This window comes from Penicillium daleae (genome assembly GCF_028827525.1).
Source record: "Penicillium daleae strain IBT 16125 chromosome Unknown utg000001l_segment0_segment0, whole genome shotgun sequence".
Lineage (NCBI taxonomy): Eukaryota > Fungi > Ascomycota > Eurotiomycetes > Eurotiales > Aspergillaceae > Penicillium > Penicillium daleae.
In genome coordinates this window covers 272731-294022 of record NW_026623149.1, presented here as the reverse complement: position 1 = coordinate 294022, position 21292 = coordinate 272731, and the positions used below count along the sequence as shown (strand labels likewise).

Genomic DNA, 21292 nt, shown 5'->3' with positions numbered 1-21292 from the left:
TTCGTCATTGGCATAGTGTACAGCATAAATAAAGCCAGATTGGGTGAAATCAAAGGTTTTGCCACACCTCAAATGATACACCCCATTCTTCACACAGATCTTTGATGCGATATTCAGTAAACAGACCAAGCTCTTCTTCAATTCGCTTCAGTAGTCCAACGACTATTTGCCTCTCATTGGAGTTCGAAAAACATCTTCCAGCGAAATACAACGGCTGGATCATGTGTTTCCGTACTGTGGAGTTGGGCATCCCATGGACAATGGCAATAATCTCCATCGCATGATGGTTGAGATCACGCTGCAATGCATTATAGATGCTAAGCAGATCATGCGACTTGCTAGCTTGCATGGCAAGGAACAGTTCTTGGGGTTGATTCACCAGTAACAGAATCCTTGCCATATGAAAGAAGGCCATCGAAATTGCGCAAGTTTCCGACCCATACCAGGTTTCAGCAAGGGGAAGCTCTCGGAGATCGCACTGTGATGGTGGTAGGGTTTGGGTGATTGGGGACAGGAATTCTGTCGGTAGTACGTGGTACCACTGGGAGAACTCCATATCAAGATAAGCCCATTGAGCAGACGCGCCACAATCCTGTGTAACTAATTTGCACAAAAGTCGAATGAGAGCTTTGAAAAAGATAGCCTCTTGGTATGGCTCGTCAATACATGTCAGAGCCAAATGACCAGTGCTGCCAATTGGGAGCCCCATCTTCTGCCAGAGCGCGTAATCATCTGGATCCAATCGACATGGTTGATGTAGAACCACTGCACGCATTGCACTGTCAGCGATACCATCCATCGGAATTCAAGTATCTGCTGCAAAGTTGAAAAAGGAATTCTGGACTCACGACTATTCAACATATCATTCAGAGCGAAAAACCAGAATGAAGTGTCCAGTCCTCTTGTCAATAGGGACATCGGGTGTAAACTATCCGAGTTGATCTGAAGATCGATTTGAGGTCGAAGCAGTTTGTTTATGCCATCCAAGTGACCGCTCCATGCTCGCATTGTAGCGCTAAGGTCTTCATATGCGCAGAGAATGCAAGCTGAGATGATCTGAAACGTAGACATTGTTGTGCCATGGTCATGGAGCGGGTAATGCTCGCTTCCAGTAGATTGATATATCTCGCCAGGAGAAAGATGAGTCACGGGGCTGGGATGAGAAGATATTTGTCTAGCCATGAGCAAAATGGCTTTCTCATAATACTTTGCCCCATACCATAAAAAGTCAAGGCCAGGTTCAAGCAGAGCAGATGCCACGATTCTCGATCGAGGAGTGATGTCTGTCATTCGGGTAAAGTCCTTCATCTGGCCCAATTGCTTGGCAGCGATGGCGCATGCAGAATATCGCACTAGCGGGCTTTGACTCGCGAGCTGGACGACATATTGACTGAAATAAGATCTCTGGCTGATAGAAATCTCGATCCACTGCCCGATACCTTCTGCGAAGTGGCGAAGGAAGAAACCAACTTCAGCGCAGTCACGGTCATTTTCCTCCGGCAAACTCGCCGGGATAGATGTGTGAGATGGTGCATGACTTGTCACCGTTGGGTGATTCTGAGCAACTAGTGGACTGGTGTGCACCTCTACTGCGGGTAAAGACCCTGCTGATGTTGTTGCCACGGGCTCATGGATGAAGTTGGAGGGGGAAGACTGGGACAAGAGGCCAGCAACCGGGATCGACTGTCTCAGCTGGGGAGATGCGGCTATAGATGAATTGGGGGACTCGGGGCTATCAATAGCAGCATTGACGTCACCGTCACCGCCAAGATCGTCTTCGATTATGTCGAACACCGTCAGTGAATAATCCGGTCACTGGCTCGGAAAAAGCAACCAGGCGTTGTTTAACTTACTTGGCTGAGACGGCGATCCTGAATGGTCTGCAGGTCCTGAAAGGCCGAGAGAATGTGTTTTAGACGATCCTCTAGCCTCGGGAGACGAAACGGGCGGAAAAGAGAATGAGTGATGCCGAAAGAGACCGTCGATGAGTCTACAAACACGCCCACTTTTCAGGCATTGTGCGCACTCAGGCCGGGTCTCATCACATTTGATCTTGCGCTCCCGACACTCCGGGCTAGATTCAAACATGAGCGCCGAATTAGTCGTGATTCCACGCGATCACTCACCAGCCTTTTCGCGACCGATCAACCTTGCGTCCTCTCTTCTTTGCGCGGGTCGGTGTACCGCTTCGGGTCTCGGGCAAAGGAGTCATTATTACCGACTAGGGTATAGATGCGAGTCATCGTCTGCAAGGAGGTCACAGATTGTTCTCACAGTCGTACATTGCGGGGAAATCTGTTGACCGACCACAAATGCAGTTGGAGTCCAGATTGCGGGGGAGTGTAAGCGCAGAGTTGCCAACACGAAAGGTGGATCTCGTGACTTTTGCCTAAACGGGCAATTCTACCGGACACTCGTTCCAGTTTGCCACAACTGGTGCTTCCCCCGCCATCGCGCAGCAGCCATCCAGCAAGAGTCGTCTCTATTACCCGATGAGGTAAGTAGCGATGTTCCCTTTTTCTACAGTGGAGATCTGTTTTCGATCTCCACGGAGGGGAAACCTAGAAGCTAGGTCAAGTGACTTTTGATGTTCACAAACCGGGCTCCTGCCACTGACGGATATATATCCTACGCTTCTACCCAGTGAAGTCCACAGCTTCAACTCTCTTTGCTTCTCATTGTCTTTCCAGCGACAAAACCGACACAATGCCGCTCTATCAACCCCCAAATGTGCATGCGCCGGTGCTGTCGCAATTTTCCTTGGCTGATAAAATTGTCGCTGTGACTGGTGGTGCCCGCGGCATCGGCCTTGAAGTGGTCCGTGGTATGGCCGAGGCAGGAGCAGACGTTGCCCTGATCTACACGAGCACCCTGGACGCACCCGAGTTGGCCGCTCAGATCGCCAAGGAGACGGGACGTCGAATCCAGGCATACAAGTCCGATGTCACCAGCAGGAGCGAGATTGCCGCAACCATCAACCAGGTCGTTGAAGATTTCGGCAAACTGGACGTTGTCATTGCCAATGCTGGCACTTGCACCAACCGCCCTAACCTGGAATACGACGAGGAGAGCTGGGCTCGAGACAACCGAGTCAACTATGATGGTGTGATGTGGACTGCTCAAGCAGCTGGCAAGATCTTCAAGAAGCAGGGCAAGGGAAATCTGATTATTACGGCTTCGGTCAGCGCGATTTTGGTCAACATCCCTCAAACACAGGCCGCGTATAACGCGTCAAAGGCTGCAGCTGTCCATCTGGCGAAGAGTCTGGCAGTCGAGTGGACCGATTTTGCTCGGGTTAACTGTATCTCACCTGGCTTCATGTTGACCAAGAGTAAGTTATCTTGCTCCGATGCTCTATTGAATGGCATGTCATGCTAATGATGCGTTCAAACTCAGTGCTCACCCAGCAGCCGCCTGAACTCATGGAGAAGTGGTTGTCTATGATCCCTGGTGGTCGGATCTGTGATCCTGCTGAACTCAAATCCGTAAGTTGCCTGAAAACATACCTTGACTCGCTGTTCTCATACTTATTCCATGATAGGCCTATGTCTTCTTGGCCAGTGACGCCTGTTGCTACATGACTGGCGCAAACATTGTCATCGACGGTGGATATACTCTGCCTTGAAATGATCTTTTTCTTTCTGTTTTTCTCGTTTCTTAACTGGCTCTCGAATTCAAAGAGCATCAATCTGATATAGACCGGAGAGAATGGAGACTTGTTCTCTCGATTTCATGTATAGAATATTCCAAAAATTATGTGATGATGCTTCCTTTGTCTAAGATAAAGTGAATGATTATATCAGCTTATGCCGCGCTTGAATTATGGAAACAATTTAATTGAAACTATCCACTTCTCTGTTTCTGCAGTTGGGTAAAATCTAAAATCTCAATCTCAGCTCTATGGACAAAACTCAAAACACCAGCATTTCGTATGCCAATGTTAAAGGAAGTCCCGCTTTGCAGAATTCAACATTTCAACGGACACTCTCCTTCTCCAAGAATACCACCTTGCTGGCGTAATCCGTCTCAAAGCAATATTGTAATCCCACGCTCATCAACATTCCACCAGAGTACGGCCCCTCTCCATCCACAAAGTACATATCCTGAGCATCCAGACCCTGCAACCTAACCCGCGACAGGGCATGGTTCACCTTCGAGCCAAGCTGGTACAGGAACAAGACCGCTTGCGAGCCATCCTTCGAGATGTACAGCACTGCAGGCCAATTCGACTCTTCTGGTAGACTGAGTCGCCACATATCACCTGTTAGCACGATGGGATTGATCTTTTCGGACAATGCAATCATATCAGGGATAATGGCCCGTTCTTCCGGTTGTAGCTCGGTCGGGTCAAGCTCCAATCCGAAAGAACCGCACATCATGGCAACGTGAGCGCGGAATTCCATTGGGACAGTACGTCCTGTTTGATGGTTGGGGACAGCGGAGATGTGACCGCACATAGAACTTGCTGGGTATGCAAGTGAGGTGCCGAACTGGATAAAGATGCGGTCTACCGCGTCGGTGTTGTCTGATGTCCAGATTTGCGGGAAATATTGCATGACACCTGGGTCGAATCGCCCGCCACCAGAGGCACATCCTTCCCAAAGGACATTGGGGAAGCGCGTTGTCAAGGTCTCGAAGACGCGGTATACGCCTAGCATGTAGGCGTGGTGAGTCGTGGGAGAAGGTGTCTCGTGCATGCATCTGTTGTGATCCCACTTCACGTAGGTAATGTCTGCACTGCTAAGGAGCTCTGAGACAGAGTTGATAATGAAATCCTGAACTTCAGCTAGCGCAAGGTTGAGAATGAGTTGATTTCGCTGTTCAGTACGTGGATATTCCTCCGCGTAGAGTGCCCATTCAGGGTGCTCTTGGTAGAGAGTTGACTTTGAGTTGACCATCTCTGGTTCGATCCAGATTCCAAAGCGGAGATTCGTAGACGGCTTGGTAGATTTCAAAGTGGCCGCTTTGAGAGCTGTGATGTCTTTCACCAAAGGGGCCAGGCCATCGGGAAACCTCTCAGGATTCGGAACCCAGTCGCCTAGGCCGGCTGTATCAGAGACACGCGGGTAGTCCTTGCCAAACCACCCATCGTCTAGGACAAATAGCTTCACACCTAGAGCTGCGGATTCCTGTGCTATCCGGTAGAGGTTGTTGCTGTTAATGTTGAAATAAAGTGCTTCCCAACTGTTCAGAAGCACAGGCCGGTTGGCAGTAGCAAACTGGCTTTTGACAAGATGATTGCGGTACAGGCCGTGTAGAGAGCGCGATACACCGCCGAGACCGTCCTTAGAGTATACCGAGACACACTCTGGAGATGTAAATGTCTCGTCCGCACCCAGTGACCAAGATAGCTGGTCAGGGTTGAAACCCATTAGGATACGCGTCATGCCCTGTGCACACTTCTCGACATTGACGGCAAACGATCCGGTGTAGACGAGTGAGAAGCCCCACGCCTCGCCCTGGAACTCGGTGGTAGAGGGACGTGCCAGTGCGAGGAATGGATTATGCGAGTGAGATGAAAACCCCGTACTGCTCCTGAATCTGTTATCGGTTAGTAAAGATTCCCTAAATGATATGGAATCGCTTACCCTTGCAGCCCATAATCAATTCGTCTTCTCTGTCGATGTGTTTCTCTTGCCCATTCACCGCGTAGGTAGATCATATCAAGATCTCCAAAAGGCAAATCAACACTAAGACTCGCTAAATCCTCCAGGACAATCGCCCCTTTGCCCTTATTCGTGACAGTCACACTGCGCACAATGGCATCATATCGAGGGAAAACAGAGTACATCAAATCTGCAGCGATAAGACTGTATTTGTCATAAAGATGGATGATAATGGTCGTAACGTCATTTTCGTCGCCAAAAGTCGCTGGCAGTCCAGGCAAGGCAGGTTTGCCTTTTACAACTGTATGAGATTGGTATTGTAAAGCCGAGATAGTGTGAGCTCCAGACTGGCGGATCCGAATCGCGGGGCTTCGGAAGTCCCCCCGTCCCTGATCGGGGAATTCGCGGCGAACGCGACCCGACATGCCAGTCCACCCATTGACAATTGGAGTTGGATCGGTCGGCATAGGCCCAGTAACGCTGCCGCCAAAATGATCGGATAGCAGGTCGCCAGTGCCATCGTCTGCGTGGAAGAGGTATGAAAAATTGTTGCCGTGCAAGGCAAAAGAGGTACCATCCACGATGACCGCTGTAGTGAAAAATGCCTGTTAGAAGCATCCCAGGTAAAGGGAAAATAGTGTTTGCTTGCCACTTGGGTCTGGAGAGCCTCGAGTCATGATTAACATCCTAGAAGCCAATACTGTCAGTAAGTGCAAAAGATTATGTGAAATGGGAACACCTTACGTATCAGAGGCTTGCGTACTCTAAGTTCCAAGGTAGTGCAGTATGGGTTATTCTAGAAAAGATTAACACCGCAGCCCAAAAATGGGCGACCCTTGTCATTTATATGTCATCTGGGCGCAAGATTCCTGGTCCCTCAATGCACAGGGTCCAGGACCATTGCATCCCGACAACTCTGGTCGCGTGAACGGCTTTCACTGGTAGGATCTCGTGTACGTACCTGGCTGTCAGATACAATCTACCCCAGAATAGTCCTAGTCTCCAGCCTGGGCGTTCCTGCCGACGAGGGCCAGCTAGTTGGGAGTTTTCCGCTCGGCCAATGAAAGGCCTTGAAAGCCGAAACCTCCGCCTCGAAAAGTTGGGCTTGATTTAGAGAGCGCGCCATTCATCCAAAGTCATCATTATAATCCTCAACAGTTGAGGGCTTTGTAGATTTCCCCGGATTCTCAGGAGCGGTTCCAGAAATTAGTATTCTCCGCAGGCTCTCAGGAACCTTAACAGGTTGGGCCCAAATTGGCTTTTTTCTTTGTCGGGCGCTTTTGGTCTCCCGAGTTATGGAAGTTGCCAAGTGGTTCCACTTCCGGCATTTGATGGCTTTAGCCAATGGGGCAGAGTTAAAGCCGCCTGTCTCAAGGTTCCCGTTATTTGGCCAATTAACCCATGTCAAAACCGCAGGTCAGGATTCAGTTACGCTCAACCAATAGCATCAAGTGAAAGCCGCTAGGCCGGCATCCCGTCAGCCCTTTTGTCCAGAGAAAACTATCGTGACCCGTCGGCCACGTAGACTTGTCCTATCCCTGCAACACGCGGTTATCCCGAAGAACCTCCGTGAAGCGATGAAAAAGTGATTTTTTAGTAAACAGGCTCTTTTAAGCCCCCGTCGTCAGTACTCTCGAATAGGACAAGTGATAGGTTTCTCATAGATAATCGTGCGAGAATGTAGGTGCAAGTTCCCAGTATTTGTCCTGTTTGTTTCCGCCTTCTCTTCCTCCCGAGATCTTTCTGCGCTTGCCAGACTCGTTCCTGCGTTCATGTCCCATGCCCCGAAGATCTTCGAGTTCCCCCAGGTTTTCCCTTTATCAGATAGTGGCTCAAGATACTGTCCATCTTTCCCTCTTCTCTCGCTTTTCTCCTGTGCTTCGCATGTATCGGCGTGTCTAGGGCCTTGAAAACACTATTTATCTTTCTGGAAGCCTGCATGAAATCGAAGGAAGCCTGTCATAGATGAAGCCCTAAATTCCTTGAATGGATTGTTGTTCAAGTCACATCCCGCGAAAACCCCATGGGGATATTGTATGTTAAGAATCGCTTAAACAAGCTTAATCTGACTTCATCCTTGGCTCGAGCGGGGATTCTTCGGAGAAATCGATATCAAAATATCAGAGCGCTGCTGGTGGCGTTAAACTCTTCGAAGAGCTAAAGAGAAGAGCGGATTTCCTATCACGCAAGCGAAAACTAACTATGTTCAGCCATCTCGATGTCTGGACCACGCAATGGTGCGTGTCCCCGTGGGGATCGAAGCTGAGTTTGGGATCGGAGGCAAACAGAGTTTCATCGTTGGAATGAGGCGCCATTTTACACAAAAGCGGGGTTTAGAAAGCTAGAGCGGGATTGAATCGACGGCATCTTCTGAATATTACTTTCCCCGACTTCTTGCAACTATCGGGACTAGGCAATCCGCGAGTTTCCTTGGTATTAGCCACACCGGAATTCTGGGGAGACTGTGCTCCTCTCACCGATCCCGTATTCACATGGCCTGTCATACAGTATAACGCTCGCATCTAATTTTGCCTCTTCATTGCATTGAGAAAACTATATAAATGGCGAGTATCCAGCCTTACTGAACGGGGATATCAAGGGCTCTTCATACTCTCTCTGTGACACTTTCTTCAATCAATCATATTACGAGGCGGCTATCTCCTGCTTCATATTCCTTCAACCACAATGGAAAAACCCGAGGCCGTTAACGTCGAGTCAGTCAGTGAGCAGGGCGGTGTCCTGCACAAGATTGGCAGCGACGAGATGTGGACGCAAACCGCCCTCACTGCTGTCGCGCGAGACTACGACCATGAGGAGAAAGCGATGCCGGTGATGCAGGCAATCCGCCACTACAAAAAAGCCATCTTCTGGAGTCTGATCATCTCTATGTGTGTTATCATGGAGGGCTTCGACACCAATCTCCTTGGAAACTTCTACGCCTATCGTAAGAAAACTGTCCTGATGAAATATGACTTGTATTTCTGACAACCTTGAAGCTTCTTTCCAGAGAAGATACGGTAATCCTGTACCCGTCACACCACAGACACCCACAGGTTACTCCATTCCTGCTTCCTGGCAGTCGGGATTGGGTCAAGCATCAGGTAAGGCTCTTCTTTTCCTTCTGGGATCGTCATGCTGATTCAACCAATAAATTAGGTGTTGGTTCAATTTTCGGTACTTTGATCAACGGTTGGCTCGTCGCAGCCTTCGGGCCAAAGAAAGTTGTTCTTTGCACTCTTTGCGTTATGACTTGCTTCCTGTTCATCGTCTTTTTTGCACCCAATAAGGAAGTTCTCTTGGTTGGTGAAATATTGCTCGGTTTTGAATGGGGAATTGTAAGCTCCCATTTTAGCAGCTTTTTATCGACGCTAACCATTGTTGCAGTTTGCGACCACTGCGCCCGCATATGCCTCGGAAGTCCTTCCTCTCCAGCTCCGTGTATACTTCACATCTTGGACCAACATGTGCTTCATCATCGGACAATTCATCTCAGGTGGTGTACTTCGAGGGCTTGTCTCTCGACAGGATCAATGGGGTTATCGCATCCCCTTTGCCATCCAGTGGTTCTGGCCCTCGTTCTTGATCCCTCTCATTTGTTTTGCACCCGAATCCCCGTATCACCTAGTTCGAAAGGGCAAATTCGGTGATGCTGAGAGGGCCCTTCGACGACTCCAGAGCCGCGCCATGGACAGCAAGCGAACCCTCGCTCAGATTGTGTTCACCGATAACCTCGAGAAGAAGCTCTCAGTTGGCACCAGCTACAGAGACTGCTTCAGGGGAGTTGAACGCCGCCGCACTGAGATTGCGATGGTCGTCTTTGGTGGCCAGCTTGTCTGTGGTCTTTGCTTTGCTTACGCCAGTACCTACTTTTTCCAACAGGTCGGCCTGGATACACAAGCGGCCTACTCCTTGGGTGTGGGAGCCAATGGCCTGGCCCTATTTGCTTGCTTCGCCAACTGGTTCTTGTTGATGCCGTGAGTGATTACGTCCCGGAAAGTCTTCTTATTACTTGCTTACATCCAAAATAGGTACTTTGGCCGCCGAACTGTCTATGTTGTGGGCATGGCTGCTATGGCAATCGAGCTTTGCCTGATTAGTATCCTCAATGTGTGGACCGACAAACCAGCTGTTGCATGGACGCAAGCCGTTTTGACTTTGGTCTGGACTTTCACTTTCCAGCTGTCTGCTGGTCAACTTGGTACGTTGTTTGATATCTCCGTGGAAACCGTGGGCTAATGATTATTCTCAATTAGGATGGGCACTGCCTGCTGAAATCGGCTCAACTCGTCTCCGGCAAAAGACTGTCTGCCTGGCCCGCAATGTTTCAAACATCCTTGGCGTCATCTGCGGTACCCTTGAAAATTACTTCATGAACCCTACAGCGTGGAATCTCAAAGGCTACACAGGGTATGTCTACTACTCAATTCAATTGAACTTCTCTGACTTATTCAATAGCTTTGTGTGGGGTGGATGCGCGATCCTCGTTTTTGTTTGGTCCTACTTCCGCCTCCCAGAAACCAAGGGAAGAACTTTTGACGAACTGGACACTCTCTTCGCTAAGCGGGTGCCTGCTCGTAATTTCGCTAGCACGGATGTTGACGCTTTCGATGAGCAGGAGAACGACCAACTGGCTCTGCAATACGCCAAGAATTAAACATCTCGTTGTCCCGTGCGACTGATTGTAGTGCACTACGCATCACATGAGCGAGATACATGTGTCTGTTGAAACTTCTCAAAATGGGACAAGAAGAGTAATCCCATTTGAATTAGGCACCCGGCTTGTTAGAGTCCTTCTTACTTGATCTTTTTTTTTTTTCATTATATTGAAGGATTGAACATTTGAATCAACTTTCTGGAAGATACAGTTACTTTGTTCTCATTGATCCTGGATAGAACGTAATTTGATAATTTTGAACGGAGCCATTTCGGTCACGTCGAAATTCTGTGAGGAATCAGAGGCCTAGCATCGATGTTGCTTCTTTTAAGAATATCTACAATGCGATTCGGGTCTCTCCGGGACTCGGGGACGCGTGCAGCAGCAGAGAGGTAGGGTACGCGCTGCTTTGCGGCTTCGGAGATGTTACTCATCGCCGCATATGCAATTCCCTTGCCGTAAAACGTCATTGCAGTTGTCACACAGTACGGTTCCTGGTGATCTGGGATTGGAAGCGTTTTCAAGTTTCCCACAGCCCGAATCGGATATAGACGTGAACGCGGACAGATTTGAAGAATTCTAGCTAGTCGGCGAGAGGAGGCGATTCAACACGAAGTACCTCGTCAGTTAAGGAAGACTCCATGGAATCGACGTTCTTGAGAGCGACCTTGGACTGTCCGGCGAGCATAGCGGCGTAGATTAGGGAGTGGTAATTGTGCATCCGGTAGAAGCTATACATATTTTCGCACCATTCCGGGCTAGATATTTCTCGTCTGCTTGGACAGCGGCTGTCTTAGAAGCGACTGCTGGGCAGTATTCGCCAACAGGCACGTCCAAATGCGTAGGCATATGATGCAAGTTACCTGCATCAGGGACAAGGTCCCGGAGGTTATCTGCAGCAGGCAATGCCAAAGCAGGAGTGGCCGACATCTCCCAAAAATGGACTGAAAAATGCAAAATACCCGGGTGTGTCTCTGTGTCAGGATGTTGAAGGCCGTTCGCGAAGAGAACTTGGATGTCGAAGACAGGGGATGTCTCGATAGGGAGACCAGTCTTGATATGAAACATCTTGTGTTGGGCGATATGCATTTTGGCGTCAACATAGAGGGCCATCACGTCAAGGTCATCTGGGAATTGGCTGTACAGATCTGGTGACTAAGACCCAACCCAACCCATGTGCTGGGTTGTTGCGGGTGGGTTTGGGCAGTGGGCAGGTTTTGGCGAGGTCTACATGCCATCATTCAATCTGCCAGGTAGTGATTATATCAGCAGCAGAGCTTGGCCTGCTCCTGGGTACTGTATTGGAGGTTCTAGGAGCAACAAATGCCCTGGGGCCGACTTACGCTAGGTCTGTGTAATATACTGTATCCCTAACATTAATCCTAAGAACACGTCCACTCGATCTCAGACACGGCCCTATCAACTCCAGGAATGTACAAGCCGGCCTTGGGAGGTTTGTTGCTCCTAGAACCTTAAGTACGGATACAGGCACCGGAAAAGTAGTTAAGGGGTCTTAATTTTGTTAACAGAATAATTAATTTTCTGGACCATAGAAGACTACGGTTTGAGAACAGCGTCCCTACTAACTTTTTGATACAGGAATCCTATTTTAATCTAATCCTTGGGTTTCTCTTCCCCTTCCTCCTCCCTTTTATCTTGCCCCTTACGTGCCGATAAAGCACGTAACTGCAACCACTCTCGATTTATACTTCCTTTCCTTGACTTCGAGTATTCGATGGATAATCCAGTATGTGTACTGGAATTTGTGTGGCTGCCCGCGAGGGTCTGATTTGAACGATCGCTGCTCGTGGAGTGAACTAGCCTAGCGGTCACTCGCAGACTAGGCCCGCGTAGCGAACCCGGTGCATGATATGTTCCCTCCGCTTCTGGCCTATGGCTATATTATCAATCTGGGCTAGAGAACAAGAGCTAAAGGAAAGCTTGCGTACCTATAAAGACTGGATCCGAGAGGGCTCGGACTTTGTTATCTTATGTGTAGGTATTTTGATGTTTCGCTGCTGGAGAATATGTAGACTTGAACTGAAACGGCGAAGATTTTGTAATACAGAGATGTCTGCTTTATCTCTATACTGTAATATAGGGCTTCTATCATCGAGACGTCGAAGACCTATATTCTGACGTCACGCTTCTCCTAAAAGGCTTAGCACGGCTCTGATAGAAGAGAGACGTGTCAAAAATGAAATTTCATTTTGTGTGGGTAGTTAACTAGGTCGGATTTTGACTAGACGATAGTTAAAACTTTCCCAAGGATTAAAGGGAGCTATTAAAGGAGTATTTAGTAAATCCGGCTACTATCGGCTCTATTCTTAGTTAGTGCGTAAATACCATATTAAATAGACGGTGAACCTTACCAATAGCTAGCTACTTAGTTCCCTTTTTGCCTCGTCGCCGTATCTCCGGGTTAGTCATAACAAGGGCGAACATCGAGAAGAAGAGGTCGGGAAGATAGGCGAGTTTAACAATGCGCGCAGCGAAGATCGTGCGAAAGTAAAGGAATGGGAATACGGCAGCCCAAGCAGGGACGCGTTTTGGCCAGAGGCGGAAAAGAGGCCAATCGACAGGCAGGACACCGCGGTGGTTCGATAGTTGTAGATAGATAGACGAACCCGGCGACGACAGTCATGACAAGCTCGATAAGCTAACATACCGAAGCTGTAACACACACGGTAAGCTAGATAACCTTGTCACTATAGGTGAAGATTGTCAAGTGCAGGTAGCAGACTAAGAATTGTTTAGTTAACGGACGAGATATTACGTCAAGGGGCCGCTTTGCATACAACAATATTCGAAGACAGATTCCCCCTCGTGCACACACGGATTTTTTCCCAGCCTGTATCCTAAACCGCCGTAATCTATATTTAGTTAAGTCGTATATTAGCTTTGCTAGGAATAATGATTTTTGTTTGTAGAACGTTCGCGTGACGTATGATACCGTAATTTACATGAAACGTCTATATGTCGCCACCTCTGTGCCCCTCATCGCTTGTTGATTGACGTTCTAGGCCGCCGATTTGCTCAATATGGCGCCAAGACTAATTCCCTCGTAGCTATAGTACGCTTCATTTGCGGCATGATACGGAGTCATTTACTGAATACGTTCTTAAATGGCCAACGCAGCTGAATGCAGCGAAGGCAGTATCAAAAATTCTGCAGGAACTCGCGACAATTCGGAGAGGTCTATTTCCCCCCTCCTCCCCTTAAATCGAATCGGCTGTAGACACCTTATAATCTATTAATGCTGGAAGCACTGTGCGATCGCTTGCTTGACAAATTTCGACTCTTTGTAGCTCTTTGTAGGTGAGACTGCTGTCTTCTTCTAGAATTCACTCCATGCCTAGGTTATGACTCCTAATGTCCGGAGAGCCTTCGTCTCCACAGGCTGATCCCGAAAAATATTAGCTCGGTAACGAACTTATAATTTTTTGTCCCTATCAGAGCTTGGCTTCAAAATCATTCACGATCTCCTGAAGTGTAGCGGCTACCTCATGTGGCCGCGAAAGGAAGGGGCTATGACCGGATCCTTCGAGAGTGCGAATTACCCATTTTCCTTCACCACCTGCGCCGGTCACCATGCTGTCCTGCTGTGAGATTGGGTTGACGACATCAGCCGTGCATCTAATATAGCCTAATCTCCCAATATAAGAGTCGTCCTGCCACGCTTGAGGCGGCACAATGCCCATGTTAGCGGCCATGCTCTGAGGGCGAAGCTGCGGTACTGCCCAGTCGATTCGGTCTGCAGGCGCATCTGGAGGGAAAAACAAGCTGCGCGGATCTTTGGCGACGAAAAGGCCTTCACTCGGCATATCCCACATCACGTAGGGCAGGCCACCAACGTCGCGAATGGCCGCGCCTTGGTCCATGCCTCCAGGAAAGATATAGGCACACAGGGCGATCATCCCTAGCACGCCTTTTCCAGACAGCCCCTTGATGGCAGCGCTCGCAATCGGTCCTCCGTAGGAATGCGCTAGGACAACGACGCGCTTACCCATAGATATCTGCGATTCCACAACAGACCGTACGTGGGCTGCGTCGTCGAACTGCGTCGTGCCCGCTATCCCACTGACGCACGGTAGGTCTACGGCTTCTACAACATAGCCGAGAGCCTCGAGTGCGGGGATTTGGAATCTCCAGCACCACGAGCCATGCCATGCACCATGCACGAGAACGATAGTTGGTTTGGTAGTTGATGACATAGGAGGGAGTATAACGAAGCGGACAGAACGATAGATAATTGAAATTTGATTCGAGAATGGAAGAAAATGTGCCAAGTCGAACTGTAGCAGAATATGTTGACAGTGGGCGGGCGGGGTTCAGATCAGTTCGCCATATTTCCCCACTCCTTCGAGAACCCTGTCTTAAACGACGTACAGTTATTTACAATTACTCAATGGACACTGAAAATCCGATACGTTATTAGTCACGATACGGCTAAGCAGGGGTTGTTTCTAGAGTAGCCCAACACGGGTAAGGTGGGTTTCGGGTACGACCCGAGAAACAATGCATTAATGTATCCATTGGGAAATCTGTTTTCGAAATTAACTATAGGTCAAAATAGGACGAAGCAGAAGGAAAGAGGGAAATGAAATCTCACCAAAGACCCTAGGTAGGTATTTTTTTTAATTTCGTGAGGTAATAGTCGACGATATCGGGCCTAGCGGGGAGTGCTAGGAGTAAAAGAGCTATAGAATAGAAGAAAGACAAGTATATAAGGCAGTGCAGATAAAGCCCTAGACCGTCGTGGACTAGCGAAGGATAAGCGTAGAGAGGATTGCACAAGTTAGCAAATTAGCGACGCTAAGCGTGGAAGTCAATAGTAGTGCGTTAAGCTAAGAAGAGAGTTATTGTTATGGCTTTTCCCTGCATGAAGCTATCCCCATGTTGATGCCTCAGGCTTATTGTGGCCTAAGGCCTCAGCGTCCCTTTTGGGATACAGTTTTTCCGAGACTCCGTTCCACTTTCTTCCACTCGCCCACTTGCCACTTTGGGAAGACTCATCGCGTGGTTATCCGATCGGGCGCGAGATATATAAAGACATGGCTCGTAAATTTAACAGTCTCGGGACTTCACCGTTCGACATTCAACCTTCAACCTTCAATCTGAATTCCTTCCAGGCTCATCGCAATCATGACTCAAGGAATCATCTCCCCTGTCCCGGCCAGTGACGAGTACTATAACCTCGGCTCGTTCGGCCACACCATCACCACTACAAGCGCCGATACCCAGACTTGGTTCAATCGGGGTCTGGTATGGGTGTACTCTTTCAATCATGTCGAAGGCTCCTACTGTTTTGAACAGGCCATCGCGCACGATCCTGCATGCGCAATGGCATATTGGGGCCTCGCCTATTCAGTAGGCCCTAATTACAATAAGCCTTGGGACAAATTTGATCTGAGCGACCTCCACACCTCTGTCCAGCGCGGCTATGATGCCGCCCGATCCGCAAAGAGGCATGCAGTCAACGCTACTCCCCTCGAACAGGCGCTGATTGACGCAATTCAATTCCGTTTCCCAACCAACCAGCCTGCCAAGGACTACCCAGCCCTCAACAAGGGCTATGCCGAGGCCATGAAGCCCGTATATAACACTTTCACGAACGACTTGGATGTTGCCACTCTTTACGCTGATGCATTGATGAATATGACACCCTGGGCCTTGTGGGATTTGTTCACCCGCAAGCCCAATCCAAAGGCTCCCACGATGGAGGTCAAAGCCGTGCTAGAACGAGCAATGGCACAGGAGTCAGATGGTGCCAACCTTAATCCTGGCCTCCTTCACCTTTATATTCACTTTATTGAAATGTCGCCTACTCCTGAGCTGGGGATCAACGCTGCCGATCACCTGCGTGATCTCGTTCCTGACGCTGGTCACATTCACCATATGCCGACACACCTGGACATTCTCATTGGTGATTGGCGGCGCTCTATCTCCTCAAACTATAAGTCAACGCTGGCCGATGATAGGTATTTCCGCAAATCAGGCGCCAGAAACTTTTACACCTTTTACCGGCTACACGACTATCACTCCTTGGTCTACGCCGCCATGTTTGCCGGCAAAAAGAAGACTGCTCTTGACGCCGTCACTCGCATGGAAAACACAGTCCCGGACGAAGTGCTTCGCATTCAGTCTCCGCCTATGGCTGACTGGTTAGAACAATTTATGTCCATCCGTTTACATGTTATGGTACGCTTTGGCATGTGGGAAGAGCTCAAACACATGGCGCTGCCCCACGATCTCGTTCTTTTCGCTGGTACTACTACCGTCACCCACTATGCTAGAGGTATAGCTTTCGCCGCTACAGGGGATGTGGCTAAGGCCCAAGAGGAACAGGGCCACTTCAACCAAGCGTGGGGTCAAGTTCCCGAGACTCGTCGCGCCTACAACGGCAAGATGGTCGACGTCCTCAAGGTAGCCTCTGCCATGCTGGAAGGCGAAATCGAATACCGCTGTGCCAACTACGATAAGGCCTTCGCGTCTCTCCGCCAGGCAATCGAGCTAGAAGACAAGCTGCCTTATAGCGAGCCTTGGTCATGGATGCAGCCTGTGCGCCATGCATATGCTGCCCTGATGATGGAACAGGGCCATCTCGAAGAAGCCGCTCAGACATATCGTGCAGACCTAGGGTTGGATCATTCTATCATTCGGCCACGTCGACACCCCAATAATGTCTGGTCCCTTCAAGGATACCATGAGTGTCTGGTTCGACTGGGACGGCCGGATGAAGCGGCTGTCATCGAGCAGCCTCTCAAGTTGGCCCTGGCTGTGGCAGATGTCCCAGTCATGTCGTCGTGCTTCTGCCGTTTGGATACTTCCCACGCGCCGCAAGTCCTCAATGAATGTTCTTCCACTGGTACGGCCTCAAATGGTGAGTGCTGCTAAAGCTTAGATCTTCCTGTGTGAGTATTCTCATTAAGTGTAAAATTTCGGATATGGTCATACGTCTTAGGTTCAAAAAATATATTTGGAGACATTGTGCCGCGTAGTTTACAATTTTAATGAATATTCGTAACTATGATGGGTTCGTCGTGGAACGGTCCGTCGTTATGTCACCTGTCACTCTCGGTTCAGAGCCTAGAGGCATATACTTTGTTGCATTTATGGCCTATTATTCCATGAAAGTTTCTACAATTAGTACTGACTTTTCTGTTTGAGTGGCCCCCAAATGTGTTGCAGTCTCAGGACCCGCTGCTTCATTTACGCGGAAATATTTTGATTGGTACCAACGCTAGTAGATAATTATCGTTCGTGATCGTTATGAAGCACAATATTTCCGCTCAACTTTCACTTTTCTTGCGGCCCAATTGTTGTAGATTGATAATTTACCAAACAAAGCCTTAATAATACAAAATCAACTATCTGTAGAGGCTGAAATCCTGCCTTTGGCTAGTATTCCAGCCTGTAGCACCAAGGAGCGACATGACCTCGTGAGACACGCGATGCCTCGACCAAGCACAGTGACCGGGATTCCAAAGAGGTACGACATAGAGCCCGTTGTATTTGGGTGTTCAGCAAATCTTGAAATGTCATTACCAAGCTACGATGAGCGACTGACTCACGAAGCCAGAAGTTTGCCTCGCCGAGGGTGTAAAGGTGGGCAACTAACGAAAGGAGCAAGTGTTATCTAATAGATATGGCCCAAGCACCTATCTCCGCTTCTACGCTGATTATGTCGATGAGGAGGCCAACCCAGTGAGGAAGTCTTTGATAAGAAAGTTGAAAGCTATTTTTGAATGAATTAGTGAATATGAGGTAACTCGCTTTATTGTACATTAATTCAAACTTGAAAATATAGAGAACAAGCAAAGCGCCTGGTTGTAGACTGTACTGGCATGTCAGTTATACATGAATATCTTATGAAATCATAGTGAAGTACTCATCTTGACCATCTCTTCAGAATGCATACAGAGCCTTCAATGTCGAAAGCGATTGGCGATGAGTTATCTATTTGTCTAACCGTCCCTTGATGATAGGCATCGGCAAGCATACTAAGGAGCTCTTAAAACTATTCGACCGTGGATCTCTTTAGACATTGCATAAAGCCTAGTCCTTCAGCCGTATTATTGCCAGTTAGAGACTTGAACTGAACTCAATTACTGAATCTGCCAGTGCAGTATCCTTCTTTATCTCGTTAGAATGCCGATGTCTTCTGAGCTGGGGCCTTTGAAGTCTCTACTCCAGATGAGCATTGCGGGATTCGAAATGTATAAACACCATTTGCGCAGATATTTGCATGCTACTTAAGCCCAATCAATCAACACACTATTAACCTAATGCAGCCTAACTAGTGGTGTAATGGCTATGCAGGCCCTTCCTCCGGCGGAAGCAAGAGTGATACGAACGCCAGACCCGCGCATGAAACAGTAGGTACATAGGAAAACGGCGTATTGCCATATAAAATCAGCCTGAAAACAGTATCAAAACACCCGCAATGCCCTTAATCCCATAGAAGATCCTTCCATTCGCCCTCACAATAGCGTGCTTCTTTCTCTGCATCTCCATCTCTGCCTTCCCTCTCCGGCATCTAAACCATCCTCCTGCTTCGTTCTCGATTATTGGCGTTCGTCGTCGACTGGCGAGTTGATATGTTGGATGTAGTCTTCCAAGACCTCTCGGTCGGTCGTGGGTTTAGCGTTCCTAATGCCCATCGTCTTCACCACCTGTACCTGCCAGTCTATCCTGGCTCGTTATTTTCGTCGCCTGTTGGTTCTGGTTGGATTTCGACGTGTCGGAACAGCCCTAGGAGGCCTGTTTATAGCATGAATTCCGGCATGTAGCGAGTAGCCTGCGAGTGTGATACAATTGCATCGTAATCCGTCGAATCCCCAAGGTCTGTAGCCCTGACCTTGTCAAGGAAGGTCTTCCTCAGCTCAGCGTACAATGGGCACTGCTTCAAGATATGTCTCGGTGTTTTCCTCCTTAAGCTCAGTTGCCAAGCGCAATAGCGGAATGGACAACGATATATTACGTTTATTTGTGTAGGCGATTGAAATGCCGCCACTTGGCTACTGCCTAATACATAGAATGAAATTCCATGCCCGTCTGTGCGTACTTAGAGAAAGAAGACGGTTCCGGCATTAATACCAGGCTTTGTCAAATCTCTCAACTGTGGCTGCGTGCCATTAACGCAGCGGCGTTTTGAACCTCCCAAATACGTGACGCAATACTATTTCATGTTGCTAGCTAGCCAGGACCTTGGACCAAATGGTTGATATGTGAATCAAAATTCAGATCGACAAGCCGAACGGAATGATTAATGCGTCTTGGATCAACTAGGAAAAAGCGCGAGCCATTACCGCATATTCACACTAATTGATTTAATATCCAATCAAGAACTATCTTGGGTAAGAGGGCGCATGACAAAATCACTATCAATTACCACTAGGCAGGAAGAGGGCTTAGAGGAAAACCCCAACAGCCCCCGTCTATTCCCGACGAATAGATGAACCAAGCACGTAAATACCAGGAAGAGGGTGCTTTTTAGCAAGGGCATCTTCTTGCTCCCAGCTCTGCACATTCAGCTTGATACCGGTTTCTTTCTGAACTCGCTCCCAAAGCCTTTCCCAACTAGCCAGGTCGTGATAATAGTAGGGTAGGCGGGCGGTTGCTGCATTCAACGTATCTTGATCTCGGCACATGACAACTCGGCAGACAATTAAAGATCCAGGTTTCGCAACCATTAAGTCTAGTACTCGTTTTGCCACGGTGACCTGCTGATCGAAATCGAAGACGTGAAGGAACAGCGAGATATAAACTATGCCGAGCTCGCCTTTCAGTTGTGTCACAAGGTCCGAGTTGTCATCGAGGACGTCTGAGCTGATGAAGTGAGATTTGCTAATTGAGCGGTCGAGAAAAAGGTCATAGCCCAGGTCGAGAAACTCTGGACGCAGATCTGAGCCGTAAAGGCTATCAGAAGGGGCGCCATCATAGATCTAGAAATATATAGGGGCTTGTTATTAGATCGGATGATAGATATTTAGAGGCACGTATTAAGATGGAGAGTATTAATGACTCACCAGCTGGCGTAGTTCCTGTCCAAATGCGCACCCCAAGTCAAGTAGCTTTTCACCCTCCTTCACGCGCTTAAGCATCTCGGGGTAACATGGAGACGTGGTGATGCTCAGTTCAAGAAACGAAGCCTGTCCGATACAGGCATAAGGGAACTAATCGTGTGAAGAAGCGCCATATTAGAGGTCCGGTCCGTTCCACAAACAAAGATCTATGAATTGGGCACATCACTCACAACTGCGAACGCGCGAGCTTTCTGTTAATTGCTAATTGTTAACCCTCATGCGGCTCAAGTGTGGATAGGAAACTACTACTCACCAGGTCCTGAACATGCTGTAAGATTTGAGCAGCTGGAATCTTGCTATACTGCTCGAGAATTGTTCTGATAGGTTCATTGACCTTCGTCAGCTCGGCACTATAGAGACTCTTTGGGTCAAAGCCCTTCTCAATAGCAGTCTCTAGCTGGGAATCAGGATGCATGGCAGGTTAGTCACGAAGAGACAGGAGTAATGACGTGGGATAAGACCTAGGTATTCACAATCTTATGATTATCGGCACCCCTATATTTATATTAAATGCCTGGGAATCAAGAGTGTTGGGACATTTCTAGTCACAGGTACGATCGTATCCCAGACATATTCTAATTCGGCTACGAATCTCATGCAATACCCACAAACGATTGGCGTTGGACATGCAATAGATTAATCTGAACACGGATGTAGAAAAAGCGCAAAAATTGCAGGTCTTATTTTCATTGGAGAAGCATCTCCAACATCACACATTAGGGACTGTATTTCCACGTAAGGGTTTTTATCCCTGTCTGACCAGGGTCCACCTGTGATTATTCGCCCTTTAGCATACGACGTGCCACATATTCTCTCCAATAATATGGTGACCGTGCATGCACCATCACGCACAGACTCACTGTACTGTAGTTTACAGAACGGAATCCACGATAAGGAGGAATAAACACCGGGAAGCGCTAGGTTAAAGGTCGCATTTCCCTCTA

The 21292-nt window shown here is 48.5% G+C and overlaps 8 protein-coding genes across 8 annotated transcripts; 3 read left to right on the top strand and 5 right to left on the bottom strand.

Annotated features, from left to right (window-relative positions):
* Positions 1-49: 49 nt before the first annotated feature.
* N7458_000093 (Zn(II)2Cys6 transcription factor) lies at positions 50-2212 on the bottom strand (the record flags this gene model as incomplete). Its single annotated transcript, XM_056903487.1, has 4 exons — positions 50-732; positions 849-1775; positions 1854-2074; positions 2127-2212. The coding sequence occupies 4 exons, from the start codon at positions 2210-2212 to the stop codon at positions 50-52; spliced, it is 1917 nt and encodes a 638-aa protein (XP_056771254.1).
* A 494-nt stretch (positions 2213-2706) lies between these two features.
* Positions 2707-3625, top strand: N7458_000092 (uncharacterized protein; the record flags this gene model as incomplete). The annotated part of the gene is made up of 3 exons (XM_056903486.1): positions 2707-3331; positions 3397-3485; positions 3542-3625. 3 exons carry the CDS (start codon positions 2707-2709, stop codon positions 3623-3625), a joined length of 798 nt encoding a protein of 265 aa, XP_056771253.1.
* A 349-nt stretch (positions 3626-3974) lies between these two features.
* On the bottom strand, positions 3975-6283 carry N7458_000091 (alpha-galactosidase; the record flags this gene model as incomplete). Its single annotated transcript, XM_056903485.1, has 3 exons — positions 3975-5541; positions 5589-6195; positions 6259-6283. The coding sequence occupies 3 exons, from the start codon at positions 6281-6283 to the stop codon at positions 3975-3977; spliced, it is 2199 nt and encodes a 732-aa protein (XP_056771252.1).
* A 2008-nt stretch (positions 6284-8291) lies between these two features.
* N7458_000090 (uncharacterized protein) lies at positions 8292-10260 on the top strand (the record flags this gene model as incomplete). Its single annotated transcript, XM_056903484.1, has 7 exons — positions 8292-8550; positions 8603-8707; positions 8763-8941; positions 8991-9580; positions 9635-9804; positions 9860-10013; positions 10062-10260. The coding sequence occupies 7 exons, from the start codon at positions 8292-8294 to the stop codon at positions 10258-10260; spliced, it is 1656 nt and encodes a 551-aa protein (XP_056771251.1).
* A 275-nt stretch (positions 10261-10535) lies between these two features.
* On the bottom strand, positions 10536-11373 carry N7458_000089 (uncharacterized protein; the record flags this gene model as incomplete). Its single annotated transcript, XM_056903483.1, has 2 exons — positions 10536-10762; positions 11010-11373. The coding sequence occupies 2 exons, from the start codon at positions 11371-11373 to the stop codon at positions 10536-10538; spliced, it is 591 nt and encodes a 196-aa protein (XP_056771250.1).
* Positions 11374-13712: 2339 nt separating this feature from the next.
* N7458_000088 (alpha/beta hydrolase) lies at positions 13713-14474 on the bottom strand (the record flags this gene model as incomplete). Its single annotated transcript, XM_056903482.1, has 1 exon — positions 13713-14474. The coding sequence occupies one exon, from the start codon at positions 14472-14474 to the stop codon at positions 13713-13715; it is 762 nt and encodes a 253-aa protein (XP_056771249.1).
* Positions 14475-15405: 931 nt separating this feature from the next.
* Positions 15406-17157, top strand: N7458_000087 (tetratricopeptide repeat protein; the record flags this gene model as incomplete). The annotated part of the gene is made up of 1 exon (XM_056903481.1): positions 15406-17157. The coding sequence occupies one exon, from the start codon at positions 15406-15408 to the stop codon at positions 17155-17157; it is 1752 nt and encodes a 583-aa protein (XP_056771248.1).
* A 2543-nt stretch (positions 17158-19700) lies between these two features.
* N7458_000086 (uncharacterized protein) lies at positions 19701-20763 on the bottom strand (the record flags this gene model as incomplete). The annotated part of the gene is made up of 4 exons (XM_056903480.1): positions 19701-20207; positions 20292-20438; positions 20519-20539; positions 20602-20763. The coding sequence occupies 4 exons, from the start codon at positions 20761-20763 to the stop codon at positions 19701-19703; spliced, it is 837 nt and encodes a 278-aa protein (XP_056771247.1).
* Between the last annotated feature and the right edge of the window lie 529 nt (positions 20764-21292).